Here is a 17,727-nt window from a genome sequence, read left to right on the forward strand (position 1 = left end):
TGCCTGAAGAATGAGCCCTCTCTTAATACCAATACTTTCATTGGTTCTAAGATTTGTATAATGTCCTTCATTTTAATTTGGAATTAATTATGAGTTTGTAAAACATCCATGGACCACAGCTTCAAACACTCCCGTTTTAGTCTGGAGACTGTTGCTACTGATATGAGCACAGCATTCAGCAGAAACGAGGCAGCAGGCACAGAGCGAGCATCCTGGGTTTGCTGAGTTTGCTGATGCTTTCCTCAGGCCCCATGAGAACACGCGCCAGCACGTGTCAGAGAGAGTCCCCACTTTTCCTTCTTCCTCCCACCCTCATCAGCAGAGGTAGGAACATGCTTCACAGTCTATCTTTATCCTAATCACTGCTGCTTGCCAAGCATTCTGTTGTTTGTTTTGGTGTTTTCCCCACCTGTTTAGACAAAGTGACATATGCACAGTGTGCCTTAAAAGAAAACAAAAAATTGACACTTGCTTGAAATGTTTAAAGTTCAAAGTCTGTTTTGTGCTTGAACAAAACCTAGAAACAACATGATATCACATCGCCATTCTTGCTGCCTGATATCAGAAATAGCCTGGGGCTTCTCAGGATGGTTAGAATCCAAAAGTAGCCTTTTTCAGTAACTTTAGCATTGGGACTGGTTATACCATATATTGTGATTGGAATGTTATGAGGGACTTAGGTCAAAGATCACAAGGAACCAACTGACACATGTGGAGGGAGACTAGATATTGAACAGCTGTCTCTTTACCTCTGTGTACAGTAGCATAGGGACGTATCTCTTTTGGTATTCAAAATCCCGATCAAATCATGCTTATCTTTAGTTGTCATTTATTGAAGACCTACTATGTAGCAGGCACTGTAAATAAGCTCTTTGCCCGCATTAATCCTTTTTAATCTTTCTAGAAACTCTGTAAAGCAGATATTATTATCCCATTTTACAGATGAAGAAACAGCAGTACAGAGATATTAAATAATTTTCTCCTAGTGGCACAGCTATACCTATGGGAACTGAAATTTGAATTCACTCCTGTGCAACTTCTTCTCTTCTTAAAGCGTGTATCATTACATGCTATATAGACCGCTGGCCCACCCAAGAACGTTCACTGACTATGATTCCCAGTCACAGACAAAGATTTTTGGGAAATGGGTATAAATTTAATTTTAATTTTATGCTGTATATCAGTCACTTATTTCTCCTCTGAATTCCATCATTCTATTTATATTGAGTACATTCAAATTTCAACTCCTAAATTCCTAGTTTTAATACTCAATTACTGTTTAGTAAGAATAAAGTCTTTTCCTTTTATTCATTTACTGTTAATACCCTGCCTACTTTGAAAACATATTTCAGATAGCTTTCAATACAGAAAAGATACTCTTCAAACAAAACACCCTGGTGGGAGAATTAAAGAATAGGAGTCAGGAGATGAAAACCAGAGCACTCACAGCAGATACCCAGGCTGAGGGACACTGAATTTTGTGTCTCCTCTTAGCCAAGTCAAAAAGGCAGAGGTGGTGCATGACGTATTTTGTATTAGTAGAAAGCTTGCCAAATAAGGCAAACAATGCTGTCTTACTCTATTAATCAACAGAGGATTAAATTTAAATTTAAGGACATTAATAATTTTCACAATCATAATATTTAAGGTAAAATTATAATTTTGCTTTGACTTCGTCACTATCTTTGAATGTATGACAATTTTCAGTTGTTAAAACAATATAATATTATTATTTGCCTGTAGAATATTGGAGGAAAACAGCCATAAGCCTATCCTCTAAATGAAATACAATAGTCTCTGTGCCTGCCCTTGTTCTTCAGAAAACAAACTTCTCTTGTTTCTCCCTAGCTGTCAGCGTAATAGGCGAGCCAGGCTGTTTCCTGCTTTCAGTAATATGTCTTTCCCTAGGTGCAACACAGTCTTCATAATTATCATTTTATCAATTATCATTTTACTGGCCACTAATGTGCCATTAAATAGATGCAACATAATTTCATTAATCATCTCTCTGTTGGGGGACATCTGAGTTGCTTCTTATTTTATAGTACAGATAAGGATTATAATGAATAATTATCTCAACTTTCAGTTGAATAATAATTTATAATATATTTATTAAGTTACCTTTCATTAACAATCTCCTATATGCATAAAATAAGCTCCTTGAAGACAAGAACAATATATTTTTCAATTTTTCTTTCCTGAAAATATAGTGGATTGAAAATGTTAAGTGCTTTCTCAATAATCTAATGAATAAATAAATCCTAGGTAGCATCGGTAACTCAAAAGTGGTTGGTCTAGATGGTCTTTGATGTCGCTCCTAAGTTGCAAAATACATGAGTACTAGACCTATGCCTACCCTCAAAAAAATTTAAATTTAGATGACTAAAATAAGAATCCAAAATAGCACCTTGAGAAATCAGAATATTTGAAGTCTGGGGCAGGGAGTCGTGTCAGCTGTCCTGCTATTGCCTCCTCCTCGTGTGGCCTCTCCCAACAGCCCCTCCTTTTTGTCCTGCCAGTCCGAGTTTCAAGCACAGAAAAGTGATGTCTATTGATACTGCTCTGAATAAAAATCCATGCAGTAAACGCATGATCCACCCATCTCTGGGCAGAAAGGGCCCCCTCTCTGGTACTGTCTGTAATTGTCGAGTGCATCTGTGAGCTCACTTAAAGCCCATCTGTACCCTGCTACCCAAACGTGCTGCCGCACTCTCTCCCAGTCGAGTCAGGTGCCCTGAGCAGCCGGCTGCGGCGCGGGATGTAGAAAAGCGCCTCTTTTAAACATTAGCAGTGAGATTTTTTTCAATCAGCACAAGAGTACTCAAGATGTGTAATCATAACAACTCAAAGAATCTCTAATTTTTTAATTTACTATTTGGATTTTTTTCTGTAAAAACTAAAATATATATGTGTTGTCTTGGAATAGTTGATATTTTTTCAGCGAGATCAGATCTGCACTATTTATGGGTTTTGCACTATAAAACTCTGCAGCCCAGTCACATGGCTTCTTTTTCCTAAGCCATCTGTCACGGAGGTCTGGAATTTTATGTGAATGTTGGTTGTGCAGTCTTAACCCAAGTTTTTTATTTTTTATGAAAAATGTCAGCAACTACAATATTTAGCATTTTACTTTACATTCGCCATTAAACTTGATTACCATAGCTCTGTTTCATCGCTATAGTTACATATCAGCTATGATGCCAAAAATTGTTTTGATGTGCTCATGGCAGAATACATTGTTATATCATGGAGAGAGCATGTGGCACTGATACGGTTAATATCTTGGATTTTTGTAACTAAGGTTTATTAATGCTGGTATAAAAATGTATTTGATATTATACAGATGGCATAAGATGTTGTGGTTACTAAGTTATTATCCCGGATAAGCTGTACTGTCAAATTCAGGGCTTAAAACTATCACAGGAGATTAAACTATTTACTAAAAAGGACAGAAAGATATGGCCAAAGCATCTTAGCACAAACATATTAGAAGTGTATTTACCTCCCACAAATATAGTAAAGCATGTCTATCTCGTAGGCTTAGAGAATGAAAATAGGAACTTTGCAGGTAAAACAAGCATACAGAAGTGGTGTTTTTACTTTCTAAATCAGGCTCAAGCAGTGGGCCTTTGGAGTCCAGCTACGGCGGCCACACCTCTGTGGCCACTGCTGGGGCTTGGGGAGGCCAGAGTGTAAATGGGCAGTTCGAATAAATCCCCTGGGAAGTAACTGGCTACCGTGAGCATTCGGGATCCTGCTAACATATTCAAAGATTCCTGCTTTACCAGCCAAAAGGAAGAAGAGTGAAGACACGGTCCAGAAGTTAATTGTGAATTGATGGATGATAGTAAAAATACCAGAAAGGTATTCATCTGACCTACTTAGGAAAATTACAAGCTTATTCTTCCCAAATTCTGAGAGTTATTGTGGGGCAATGTTCACAATTCATGGCACCACAGAAGGCTTTCTATCACCTGTATCTGGTGAACAATCCAGAGCACAGCGGCAGGTTGTTGGGACTCGAAACTTAAAAAAAAAAAAAGAGCTTAGCCAAAGATATCCCAAGGAGAAATGTGGTAAGGTATAATTTGTCTCATATTAACTATCTGGAAAATAATCATCTTTATTCTGAAGTTTTCACTGTAGAACTTGAACTCCAAGTAGTCCAGCAGGCAGCTGCTGCCCAAAGCCCCGGAGTGAAGCGTGGTTTTCACTGTCTACCTCCCCCAACCTGCCCCCACGTTTAACAAACCTTTTCTGGTTCACGTAACACAGGGTAAAATGTCACTTTCATGTTAATCTAATATTCCAGTAAAAATTCTCTTCCAGCTGGTCGTTTTTGCAAATTTCTCATGTTAGATTAATATTGTGATTTGGAGGGTGGGAGGGTAGTTGGGAAGTAGTGTTGTGCCTTTTGATAAAATCGAGTGTTAACGCTTTAAATGATGTATTGGAAGCAATAATTCTGCGAACTAGGAAAGAACATTTAAAGCTACACTTTGTATATATATATAATATATTTATATTATTATATATAATGTACATATTATATATATGTATGTATACATAAAACAGGTTTAGCCAATACATTTAGGATTTGGAACATCTTGTTTATATTAGGCTTACTTTGTTTAAACCCAGAAACACAAATCTCACTGATGGGGCTGCTCTTAAAAGTCTACCTAAGAAATGAACATTAACCAAAGCAAATCGGAAAGCTAGATTTAAAATCAGATATACTTACATAAAAGCTTGCATTTAAAATTATCCCTTAAAAGCCCCACATGGCTAGGCTGTAACTGCAAACTGCTTAAATGTTTTTCTGTTTCCTATTATATACCAGGGAGCCGAGATAGAAGTGGATGAAAATGGCACATTGGACTTAAGCATGAAAAAAAACCGAATACTGGACAGAGCTGCACCCCTAACATCCTCTAACACTTCTGTTCCAACTCCTTCCTCTTCCCCATTCAAAACAAGCAGCATTCTGGTCAATGCAGCCTTCTGTCAGGCTCTCTGTGATCGCGAGGGCTGGGATACCCCTATCAACTATAGCAAAACTCATGGGAAGACAGAGGAGGAGAAAGAGGTATTGTTGCGATATGTTAATCGATATGTTTAAGACACAGCATGATTGGAGAATATTATTAGCTTTTCCCCCTAAATTATTTTTCACATTCCTGTTTAGATGATACATAATTCTGTACCTTGTTTTAGATTTTAGTAAAGTGATGGTTTTAAATTTCGGAAGAAATTTATAAATCAATCCAACTTTTCCTGTCACTTGCCTAAAATGGTACGTCATTATGGTGAGTTTTATCCCTATTATGGCTGCAATTGTGTGCACCGCACGAGAGATTATCCCTTCAGATGCAGCAGCCTGTAAGGGGCAATGTATCACTCAACAGTGAAATGCCACTTACTAATTCTGAACCAGAAGGTAGAAGATGAAATCAAATCAAGGACAAGGAAGAATCATATCAAATTTGTTTTCTTAGTTTTGTGAAGGAACTGTGTTGGCATACCTGTGTATATGGTCATTGTCTGAGGTATTGGGTCATGAATGTTGGCTGTCTGAGTTGTATCAATCCCAAAGTCAAGGAGGTACATTTACATATTTGGTTACCTTGGAGGTGGTTTCACCCTGAAAGCCAGATGATGTGACTGTGTAGGAATTCATCCACCCTTCCTCTCCACAGTTTGAGCCACTTGGCTTGGCTAGATTAGCCATGATTTAGTGTCATTCAAAAGAATCCATGGCCAGAACCCTCCTTTGTTTAGACTCTATGTAATTGCACGTGAGACCCTAATTATTACAGTTAGTGATTCTTACTGTTTTGCTGGTTGTCAGGAAAGTTGTTAGTAGTTGTTCAACTTGTTCGACAAGTTGTTCAACTTGTCAGTTGAAATGTTAAAGATCTGAAATAGCTATTCTCTTGGGAAATGTGCACCACCTTTTTCAGCTTTTTGAAGTTCAGAGATTTTGGGGGAAGACTAATTTGATTTTCGTACATGGTTTAACATCTCAGAACATAAATTGATATAAACAGTAGTGATCACAAGATTGGATTGTTTCCAATTCCCCTTCTTCATTCCCTTCTTCCCTTCCTTCTCCTTTCTTTCTTTCTTTCTTTCCTCCATCCCTTCCTTCCTGCTTTCCTTTCTTCCTTCCTTCCCTCTTTTCTTCAGTACACTTTTACTGGCATTTCCATGTCCAGAAAATAATATAGGTCCTGTGGATGCAGCACCAAATAGGACACACTTCTGCCACATGTGAGCTCAGTCTGGGAGGAGGACTGACACGTACGTAGCCAAATACGCTGATAATCGCAGCAGCAAGAGCAGGAACAAAATATATAGAGGAATGAATAGCCAACTGTACTTGGGGAGTCAGGGACAGATCCCTGCAAGAGCCCCCTAGGACCTAAAGCAAGCTCTGTGTTCACCGCCCACACCATCACGGAGAAGGGTGAGGGAATTCACACAACAGCAGTTTCTGATTAGATTCTGCCATAGCGTTCTTGGTCATTTTATTCTTCCTTGCTTTTTAAAATTGACCTAAAGTATTTAAGGATGATCTTATTTAGTCTATCATAATACTATTTTAAAAGAATCACTTCTTAAAATAATATATGTTTGACTCTAATAAAGATAAAACTGAACCTGCAAAGTGTAAGAAGCTGTTTTACCTTATGCGATGACCACAAACTGGCAAACATGTATCCCTTCCCTCCACCACATTTCCCCCTGCCACTTCAGTCTGGTGCAAAAGAACAAAATTTACACCCAATTTCTGTCTATTTATATAATTGAGAAATCTGTTGCTATTCACATTAACTGATCATTCCACATGACCGGTCCGAAATGGGCAGAAGGAGGCAGTGGTAGGTTGTTGGGAAGTACAGTCATGATGAGATCAAGATTGCTGATTCAGTCCCACTCCATGCAAGTCAGCCTCCAATTCACAAGACTACTTCATCTTCAGCCAGCCGATGACATATCCCACTGCACACCACTAAAGGAAAGCCTAATCCTAATCACAAGGTCTGTTGATGGGAGTTCAGTAAAAGTCGTATGTTACATGAAGGACAGTGCTTTACAAAGTAAGCATAACTGTGCCCCTATTCTTGGATGAATCCTGCCAGGATAAAACCCACTGTGTTAGGGCATATCTCAATACCATTTACAGGTGGGACTTAGGCTTTCTGTCCTCATCCTTGTGGGTGTGCTGTAAATGGGGCATGGTCAACATTCTCCAGAGATCTTTCTGTTTGTACACAGTGTTGGACATACGGATCCTATCCTGAATAGTAATGAAGCAAATTTGCGTCAAGTGGGTTCTCATTTCCATTTAGGGTCTTATATTGTTTGATGTGGGTTATAATTTTGTGCCTTCAGCAACAATGTCAACATTGCACCCCTTATATTCTGAGAGATTCGTCCTGTTTAGGGGTCCAGTTAGTACCTCAGGGACCTCTTGGCTATATTTCATATCACTCAGCCAGAAAATGAGCTCTCATCACAAATATTTTAATCTTTATTTCCAATCTAATTTTTTGAATAATTCTAAAAAAATCTGCATTCACCTTGGCAGCTTTATGGATTCAACAGGAGTATGTTCTTATCTAATGTTTACATATGTGTGACAGTGTTTTATTTCTCAGCAAATTCATGGGAAAAATGGATTTGTTTAGATTACATTTCTGCTCTTTCGGAATGGCTTACTTACTTCAGATCTGACAACAGACTTTTACTGCCACAATTTCCATTCTAAGTATTCTGAAATCTGCAATTGAGAAGCTATGTGAAAATTCAACGTCACTAAGAATGACAAAGAGACCTGTGGAGATGCTGAGCTCTTGGAGTCAAAGTGCTTGCCCTGGGTTTGAGTTGACAAAATATTTTTTATGCTTATTGTCACAGTTATCTGAACATGGGTGATTCATTGCTTGCGGACACTACAGCTGACAGAGACACACACAAAAGTGCTTCTGAATCACTGTAATTCCCTAGTACAGTTTCTCAGCCCTTGTTCTTTGTTCCTTCGTCCATGCCAAGGTCATCCACTAGGAGAGAGTATTTTTCACATCTTGCTCTGAATCTTGAAAGTGAGAAATATGATATAGTTATTAGTTTGAAAAAGTAGATTGTATTCAATGTCCTTGTTGCAAAGGTAGCAGAGGGATACCACGTTCAGCAAGAAAAAGAGAAGGGATTGGAATACCCAGAGTCCCATTATCCTAACAATCCTGAAAAGCAGGATTATTATCAAAAATTTTAGAGGAGAAAATTGAGGCTCAAGGAGGGACAGCTGTTGGTCCTTGATCGTATAGAAATTAAGTCATGGGCCTGGACTTCCCTAAAATGAAGAATATGGAGAAGGGGGAAAATGGAGAGAAAGAAAAGGGAAAAAAAACACTAAAACATGGAGATGACTGGAGAATAATGAGAAAAATTAGAAAGGAAAGAAAAAAGAGAATAATGAAGAAACCGTATGTAGCAGGTATGGTGGAGGCAACAATGGTCTATGGTGCTTCTCGGGACAGAGGACCCAGATCTACAGGATGTGACCACACAAACCAGTTACAGGGACTGTTCCGGTGCTTGTCACGTCCAACGAACTTTACCAGGATGGCTGCACATGGCCCAGGCAATATACTGAAGACGAGAATTTGGTCTGCTCCTGCTCCCACACTCTCAGCCTTCCCATTGCCACCTCCACCACCTCTCCACACCCCACCCAACATGACACTCACACACGTACACCAGAAATTGAGTGATTATTTCTAATTCATTGTTATCTAGTTCATATGCACAACAGTTGCTTAATTTTGGTGGTAATTTTCAGAAAATATTGTCTGTCTCTCTCAGTGAAATAGCCTGTCCAGATGCCCTCTAAAAAAAATCCTAAATCTGGAAAAAACTCAAAATATCTCGAAAGGAAAGTGCTGAGAAATAACTAGAGCTGTCAGTTTCATTCAACTGTCAGTTCTCCAAAGATTTCAGGGCTTAAAATGTTAAACGTGCCAGATGCTATTATCTGTTATTCATGTTACCATTATGTTCCGGTCTTTACTGAAATCAATATAAACTTCCATCTGTACATTAAAGGAATTTCATTTCACCCATATAATCTCCAAATACACACATATATGCTACATTCTCTCTTACATAGCCACAGGGTAAAATTATTATTTTCAAATTGATACATTAAATTTTGAAAAAATTCTTACAAATGATTATTGTAAGATATTGACTTATTTTTTACTGGTTGCTGTTTAGGAATTTATCCAATATAAAATGTTTTTTAACAAAATTAAGAATTCTTTTAGTGATGGTTCTTGTACTTTAACATATATGCTTTCTACAAGTTTCCAGGGATGGTATGCTGAGCAAAGAAAAGGGAAAAAGACAACCATTGCATAATGCAATTGCATACATAAGAGTCCATAGTTTTAAAAGGAAGTTACAAAATATTTAAAAGGACACATTTAATAAAATTATCCTATTAAAACATTACCACATATTACTATACTAGATTAAATACCATATATTTTGAAACATTATTTTTGTATGCATTTTAGTCAAATAATAACTTAAACTTTCATAATTGATAATTTCTTTCAAAATCTATTTCCTTGCCTTCCATAATGTATAGATTCAGCAGTCAGACAACGGTAGATAACCTTTATATGTTCATCTATAAATGTACATGCCTTCTGAAAGATACTTTGTTCTTAACTTTATCATAAAGAAAATAATAAAATGGCTCTTTTTTTACTCTATGCCATTTTTGTGAAAAAATCAGCATCTAAACAGAAAAACAAAGGCTGTTCCACATTGAGACAACATTGGATTTAGCATTTGTATCTACTTGCAAAAAGCCAAGACATTTATAAATTGTAGTGGAAAATACTACCCGGGCCAAATCCGGAAAACACCAAATGAAATGGATGGTGGTATATCGGGTTTAAGGTGTTGTGATTAGGAATTGCTTCCCTTTAGGTATTTACACTGTAAAACTTGAAAAGGGTAAGATTCATTCATTTACTTTGTTGTTGATTCCGTGGAAGCAGCATTGAAATAGCATTTCTCTTTGTATATTAGTAGGTGATTGTTACCAAGCATCCATTTCTCTTTAGTTTTTTATTTTTATTTTTTTGAGGAAGATTAGCCCTGAGCTAACATCCATGGCCAATCTTCTTTTCACTGGAGAAGACTGGCCCTGCACTAAGATCTCTGCCCATCTTCATCTATTTTATATGTGGGATGCCGCCACACCATGGCTTGATAAGTGGTGGATAGGCCCGTGCTGGGGATCTTAACCCTAGGCCACCCAAGTGGAGTGTGTGAACTTTACTGCTACACCACCAGACCAGCTCCCATTTCTCTTTATTTTCAAATGGTCCATTATTATCTGATACTATTATCAAACATTTATCAATAAAGTAAAATGGAATATATACCACTATAAAGAATATGAATAAAGAAATTGTACCAAACCGGGTTTTATTACTTTGGTGAAGACATGTTGCTTGAGACAGTTTACCAATGTGTTTACCACTGTACGGTCTTGTGTAAAATAATTGATTGAACTGTTAGCCAAGTAATTAATGAAGGAAATTACATTTGCCTTTATGACTGAGATTGAAGTTTAGAATTTTTCTTTGCTGGGGAAAATCCAGGGATTTTGTTTTTTCATTGGTTTTGAGTGTAGACTCAGAATTATTAAAATTCTATTTTGATATCACATTTTTTATATCCATTTGCTTTAAATGAGATTTACCTTGAATAATTCCACATAGTTGTCTCACTTTAAGTAGACCAGCAGTTTGGAGAATTCGAATACGGTCTTCTATATTAGTTAATCATATTTTAATATTAAACCCAGAAAGTATTGTTTTTACAGGACACAAGCTTAATGACGAAAGTAAGCTAATTATGTGGTGGAGGAAAGCCATCGTGAGTTTTCTGTAAGATAATATATCAGATGGTAAATAAGTGATTTGAAAGAATTAATGAGTCCTCCTTATGAAATCAAGTTTAATATTAAGCTTAAAAGAAGGCCGTGAAACTTAGTAATAATCCAGCAAGAAATTTCATTCAATAAGTAAAAGCATTATACAAGATACCAACTTAGCAAGAGGTAACTTAAGAAAAACAGGAAGCGTTATGAAAATAAAAGTAATTATCCAGAAAAATCAAACTAAATGCTCAAATATTGTGGACTCAGTTATTATATATTTTATTAAATAATTTAAATCTTAATTATTTGTATATTAGAAAGGACATTCTGTTAACCTAAGTTTACTTCTTCCTTTTATGTTTAAAAATTTGTGTGATTCATTTTTGCAACATTTCTTTTGTTTTGCCAGTGACTGCTGTGTGCATAACAACTATTCCTGTGTTCTTTAATAAATATTCATTATACAATAAAACTTGAAACACATTAAAATATTAATTACATAGCTGAAGAAATGCCTCTATAGTTATATTTGCCAAAATGTGAACTTTTTAAAAGTGTCCATGATTTATAATTTCTCCTTCTTCATTGTCCATGACAATTGGGATATAACCTTATACTCATTATTTTATTTTGTGTACAAATCCTATGAGGAATTTCAGCCAAGTCTTTGAGCCAAAACTCAGATTTGACCCTGATGACTTCAAATACAGTTGTCTTTACAAGGTTCCCTAATGCCTTCTGTGCTTCTGTATTGCTTTTTCCAGAAAGATCCAGTGAACTCTCTGGAAAATTTAGAGGAAAAAAAGTTTCCTGGAGAGGCCGCCATACCAAGCCCTAAACCCAAGCTCCATGCGAGAGATCTCAAAAAAGAATTAATCACGTAAGTGATCTCCAATGGCTCATTCTGTGAGACTCTGGGATTAAGAGACTCAAGTTCATAATTTGAAGTAATAATATCTTGGCTTACATAGTTGACTTTAGGAATGTTTTAGGGGAATTTCAAGCAGTCAATAGTTAAATGTTCTACGTATACCTAAACCTATGCTCAAAACTAAAGGATTATGAAAAAAAAAGTGTACGTGACACAATCTCATGCTAAAAGAATTGAAAGCCTGATTGAAAAATAAAACAATAGAAAGCAATTAGAAGTGTTAATGTTTCGATCAGAAGTTCTTAATCTGAGATCCACTGACCCAAGAGGATCCTAGTCAAGGCTTCAGGAAGTCTGCAAACTTTATAACACTTCATGCAAACTGTTATATGAGTCAGAGAGTTAATAGTTTTTATGACATTCGCAAAGAGTTCTGTGACTCAGGAGAAGTTAAACACCAGGGCACCCGATGGCAATAAGTACTGGTAAAACCTCCAGCAGAGTCCTGAGACAAGAGTTCAGGATGCACAGAGCAGGACAAAGCTTTGTGGAGCGGAAGGCCTGAGCGGAGCCCTGAGGAGCAGCGGGACCTCGAGAGAGAGTGCAGGCACAAAATGGAGCAGACGAGGGCCTTGAGAAGAGTGGCCCGGCCCGGTGGCACGTTTCAAATGAACCAGCCACAGGGTGTTGGAGCAGAAAAGTGAACTAATTATATAGCGTTTTAGGAAGAGCAGTGTGCAGAATTATTCCGAGGCGGGGTGCGCTGGAGGACGGTCTGGAATCCAGGAAGATCATCTAATATGTTGATGTAGAGATTCCGACGATGCACAGAGAGAGGAGGTATGAATAGAAAAGGACAAAGTGCTCAACACAGAATTGGAGGACGCACATCCTGCTGGGACCTGAGAAAGAAAAAAGAAGCTCACAAAGAATATAGACGTGAGGTCTTTTAGAGACGGAGGAGGGGAACTACGGAAAATGATTGTCATGGGAGCTGAAAGCTGAGAAAATTCCAAAACTGGCCACTGGAAGTCTAAGAGGTTAAATCAAAAAGGGCCGGGCAAATCTTTGGAAAATAGGTCTTAACTGGAGGGCAGCCAGCAGGTGGACTGTGAAGGCAGGGAAGGGAGCAGGAGCTGGGGAGATTCACAGAGAAGCGTGTGTCCAGGTACAGAGCCAGAGTCACAACCAAATTACTGCAGAGATAGCAACTAGGATTGTGGACTTAGCCCACTGCACACATCCTTATATTGTTTTAACCCTGAAGATTTCTGACTGTGGGTTGTTAGAATTTAGGGTGTGATTCACACAACTTCCTTACGGATATGAATTAGTTTGGGTCATCGCCAGGACAGAAGGTGGGCCTGAGCTCCTTCTCCACCTCAGCTTCCAGGTATCCTGCAGTGGGATGGAGAGATCCCGGCAGATGCTCCCTGAGACAGGAGGAGGGGGTGAGAAAGGCTTTTCAGGCAAAGATAAGGAGGAACCACTCTGGCTTTTTTGCATTTGTATCCTCAGCAGGTAGTATAGTGCTGGCTGGGTTGTGTTTAACATGAATGAGTGAATGAGTGAACAAAATGCAGGAAAATATTTTCCATATGTAAATGATTACATATTAAAGCATATTCATACGCAAGTTTATTTAAAGCTGCCAATTAATGAGTTTCTATCAAACAGTAACCCTTCCACTTAGGCACAAGTGTCTGTACCCTCTCTTCTGAATCCCTCAGCATAAAAATATGTTTAAATGTTTCTAATAAAAAGAGAATTTAAAACCGCCTCCTGACCAGGCTTCCACCTCGACCCTGTCTCTCTTTCCTTTTACAGCTAAACTCCTCAAGGAAATTGTTTCTACTATGTGACTCAGTTTCCCTCCCAAATCTTTCCCAGACAGGCTTTCACTCATCATTCCACCAAAACCGTTCTTAAATTCTCCAAGGAACCCCATCTGGGTGTTGGTTCTTGGTCCTCTGGACCCCAGGGCCACAGGATGTGACAGAGCTGATCCCTCCCTCCTCCTCCTTCAATTCCCAACACTTGGCTTCTAGCACACCATACCTGCGGATGTTCTCCACCTCACATGTTACCCCTTCTCGGACTCCTGTGCAGCCTCTTAAGATGGGAATGCCTCAGAGTTAGGCCCTGGAACCTTTTCTCGTCTGTCTACACTCACTCCTCCCGCTGCCCAGTGTTAGAACCACCTCCACGAGGAGGACCCCCAGGCTGGCGTCACCTGCCACCCATTTCCAAAAGTCCACACAGCAATGATCTCTCCCCTTTTTCTCCATGCTTTTCCTTGAGGCCTTAAGGCCTCACAGTGGCTGTTCCCTCTGCCCAGAATGCTCTCCCCACAAACTGCTCCTTTCTCAACTGTCACTTACCTCAGAGGTCTTCCTGGCTACTGCAAGGCCACCCCCCACACACCTCCAGCCCCAATACTCCCATTCCCCTTTTCCAGATCTTTTTTCCTTCATCATTTATCACCATCTAACGCACTTATACATTTTGCTTCACCTGTATTCACTACTGTCTGCCTCCCCACCCAAAGAGAGAGGCCCCAGGAGGGCAGGGTGTGCTTTTTTCATTGATTTTGTTCTCTTTTTCTCTTCTATGTCCACACCACTGGTACACAATATTTACCGTGCTGCCTCTTATTTCCCCAACTATAAGGCGAGTGACTCGAGAGCAGGGAACACATCTCAAATGCTGTTACAGGGCCTTGCATAGAGAAGGCATTCCATAAAACTGTTCCTAATCCAGCATCAGTTTGTTGTATTGACATGTGAGTGATTTTTAAATAATCGTAGACTTTGCATTCTTTAAGGATTTCATAGGCAAACATAACTGGCTTAAATATCATGTATTATGAGTTTAATATTCACCTGGAGCATGGTGGCTGAAGCAACATGACAGACGATGCCAAACATACTGGAACCTCAATTTCACTGAACACTGTTTCTTCCCAAGAGGTGACGCGGGGTCAGCCGTATACTTACTCCCTCAGGGAGCTGCAGTTCAAGTTCTTAAAATCTTTTTATGGATTTTGTTTCTGCAAAGTATTTTGAATATCTTCAAAAATGACAAATTTTTTATCCTTTGAAGACAGATTTTTGAAAATTGTCAGTGTCTTTCCAAACAAAATGTAGTGTAAAAGGCTGATAATTAATCTGAATTACCATTTTGGACAGAAAGATGAAGTGTGACCATTTTGTAATGGGCACTTCTCATTAGTGCAAAGGTAAATACAAGAGAAGAAGGGTCCAAAAAGATTTTGAATAACTTTTGGAATATAATCATGAATTCCTAGAAAATTAACTTTCTGGCGACCGTATGTTCTCACCTCGCTTTACAGATAGGTGAGCACTTCAGTGGATTCCACTGGGTTTTGTATTTGTATGGATCTGTGTGAGTACACTGGTTGTGTAAGTCTCACTACTTTACAATTTCACCCTGTCCTTATTATATTTTGTGTTTTGTTTCTAACAGATAAATGTACCTTAATTGCTTAACAAAAACTGTTTGGCTGGAATAGAATTTTTTTGATGTCATTGATTAGCACAAATTTGCTTAGAGTTTGAGTGCCACTTATGGAGGGAACTAGCTAGTTTTCTTTCTCTAAATTTTGATGCTTTCATTTGCAAAACTTCCCAGAATATATCACCCAACTGGTATTGGCACATGTTATTGTCTAAGGTTTTTGTTGAAATTCGTAATGTAAGACAGCGATCAGAATCCCAAACAGAAGCTTTTCCCACTACAGCGCCGCCCCCAATCCTGTCTTTATTCCTTCACCTCTTTATACCACTGAACTTAAAAACATTAATTAGCTGATAATTAAATGCACACCTTATTATTATATTTTCTAAGTAATTTATAGTTGACTGATTTAAAAATCATTGGCATTTCTTTGCCTCTCCTGGCAGTATTAATAGGAGTAATTTTTTTTTAAATAGAAATATAATAAATGCACTGCTATTTGGCACACTAGATGACGATGTATTTCCAAAGTGGGAATTCCCAGGCAGTTAAAACACATCTCTCACGCACTGATTATTCCACTCGTATGATATTCAGAAAAGATTGTTTCTCCATTTAGTAGGTGAATGGCACGTGCAAGATAACTCAGCTCAACTGTGAATCATGGTTCATTTTTGCCTTTACTTTTTAATGTATATTTATAGCTTCCATGCTTTCCTTTCTGATATCCCACCTAGGAAAAGGGGTGGGGGAAGAGTCAGATGATTCAGCTTGGATCGAGCCCTGAAAATCAGACATCTTTCTGAGAGATGGGAATGTTCTAGCTCTTATAGTTTCTTTAGATTACCTGAAAATGATTGGAAAGTAGCTCACAGGAAAAAAAAATTACTTAGAAGGTGGTATTTCAGAAAATCTTGGATGTTGTCAATCTGTCCCTAAGTGTCTTTTCAAATGGGTAAATTCTGCATTCCACATATATGGATAAGCCTTCACTTTAGGCAAGATGTCAGAGGAAACCAGAAGCATGGGTGACGTAACTGATTTTCTCTCTGATTATTAATATGGCCACAAATAGCGCTGAGTCGCCTGGGGTCACTCTGCTTACTCCAAATGAGCAACTTTGAGCATCATCAGAGGAAAATAAGTGACTGAGAAACCAAGGACTCTGTTAACTATGGAAGCAAAACTGCTCAGGACAACTACCCTCTCACATTATTTTTAAACATATACAAAAATAAGATGCACAGAATTTACCAGCTTCCGAGATATAATGAAGTGCACCAGCACAGACCCTGTCCTCTGCAGACCACTTGGAGAGCCTGCTGCTTAGGTTAATTGTTAATTAGCAATTGTTTTTGATGGGTTCAAGCTTTGGATGAAACTGATCGCCATCTCTACTAGACTTCTTATCTATTTCTGTACTGTCAGCAACTTTCCCATGTAAAATGTCAGTTTACATTTGAGTAGTATGTACTATTTTCACAGATTTTCTTCTTTTTCAGTTTCCAAAATGTTATGAAGTTATTATGTTCCCTTTCTCTTAAAAGCTCACAAAAATGCCTTTCTGAAATCTGTTATATAATTGGTGCCAGTATTCCTAAGAGCCACTATCATTATAAAGCGTGGGTTTATAGTATTTATTTTTATAAAGCAAATTTTCAAAGAAATAAAACACCACTGATTGTTGACTCACAACATCGCTAGGACATATATTTTAGCATTACTTTCCTACATCATTTGAATCAGAGAATTGGATGTGATACTGAAAACTAATAACTGAAGATCATGCCAGTTTTCTTTTAGCTAATCTACTGGTTCTTACTTTGTTCAGTATCTTCTGCATGTCCTATACTGTGTTAACTTATCTTGAGAAGAGAAGCTACCTGATAGCCAATCAGACAGAGCAAATGAATTCATGTAATGCACTTGATTCTAATTATACATTTTTTATTGACCAGCTGTCCAACGCCAGGATGTGATGGAAGTGGCCATGTCACAGGAAACTATGCCTCCCATCGCAGGTAACTCATTACCTCAGGCACGTCAGGTTTTCATGATCTTGTTCTAATTTAAATACTTACTCCCACCTAATCTAGGAAAATATTATCTGGTTCACGAAGTGGAGAGTGAGTTAGGTGAGTTTTTGGTTTGCTTCGTTTTTCAGAAATAAAGCTAAGTTGAAGCTTCAGTCATTTCACTTATGTGCTATATAAATAATGATTTTTGGTCAAAAACGGTTTTCTAATCCTTAGTCTAGGTTACAAATCAAAAGTTAGAGTTTATGTCAGGGCTTTGGTTCTCTCTAGCTTTGGGACTCAAGTGAAACTAAGGTAAGTCAGCAGAGTGACTCAGGTTAACCATTCAATCTGTAGGATGCAGCATCCTCAGTCCTGTGCAAAAAATAAGTCAAGGT

At 38.2% G+C, this 17,727-nt stretch overlaps 1 protein-coding gene across 4 annotated transcripts in view; it reads left to right on the top strand.

The window, feature by feature from the left end:
• The window catches only part of ST18 (ST18 C2H2C-type zinc finger transcription factor), a 98,205-nt gene that overhangs the window by 59,906 nt on the left and 20,572 nt on the right, over positions 1-17,727 (top strand). For 2 of the 4 annotated variants that reach the window (XM_023648623.2, XM_023648624.2), the window contains exons 12-14: positions 4,844-5,089; positions 11,731-11,846; positions 17,273-17,335. In XM_023648623.2, the coding sequence (XP_023504391.2) occupies positions 4,844-5,089; positions 11,731-11,846; positions 17,273-17,335 (425 nt within the window). The remainder of the gene's footprint in view (positions 1-4,843; positions 5,090-11,730; positions 11,847-17,272; positions 17,336-17,727) is intronic. The other 2 variants (XM_023648625.2, XM_070221550.1) reach the window with 1 other exon arrangement.

Source organism: Equus caballus, chromosome 9, assembly GCF_041296265.1.
Source record: "Equus caballus isolate H_3958 breed thoroughbred chromosome 9, TB-T2T, whole genome shotgun sequence".
In the NCBI taxonomy this organism is placed as follows: domain Eukaryota; kingdom Metazoa; phylum Chordata; class Mammalia; order Perissodactyla; family Equidae; genus Equus; species Equus caballus.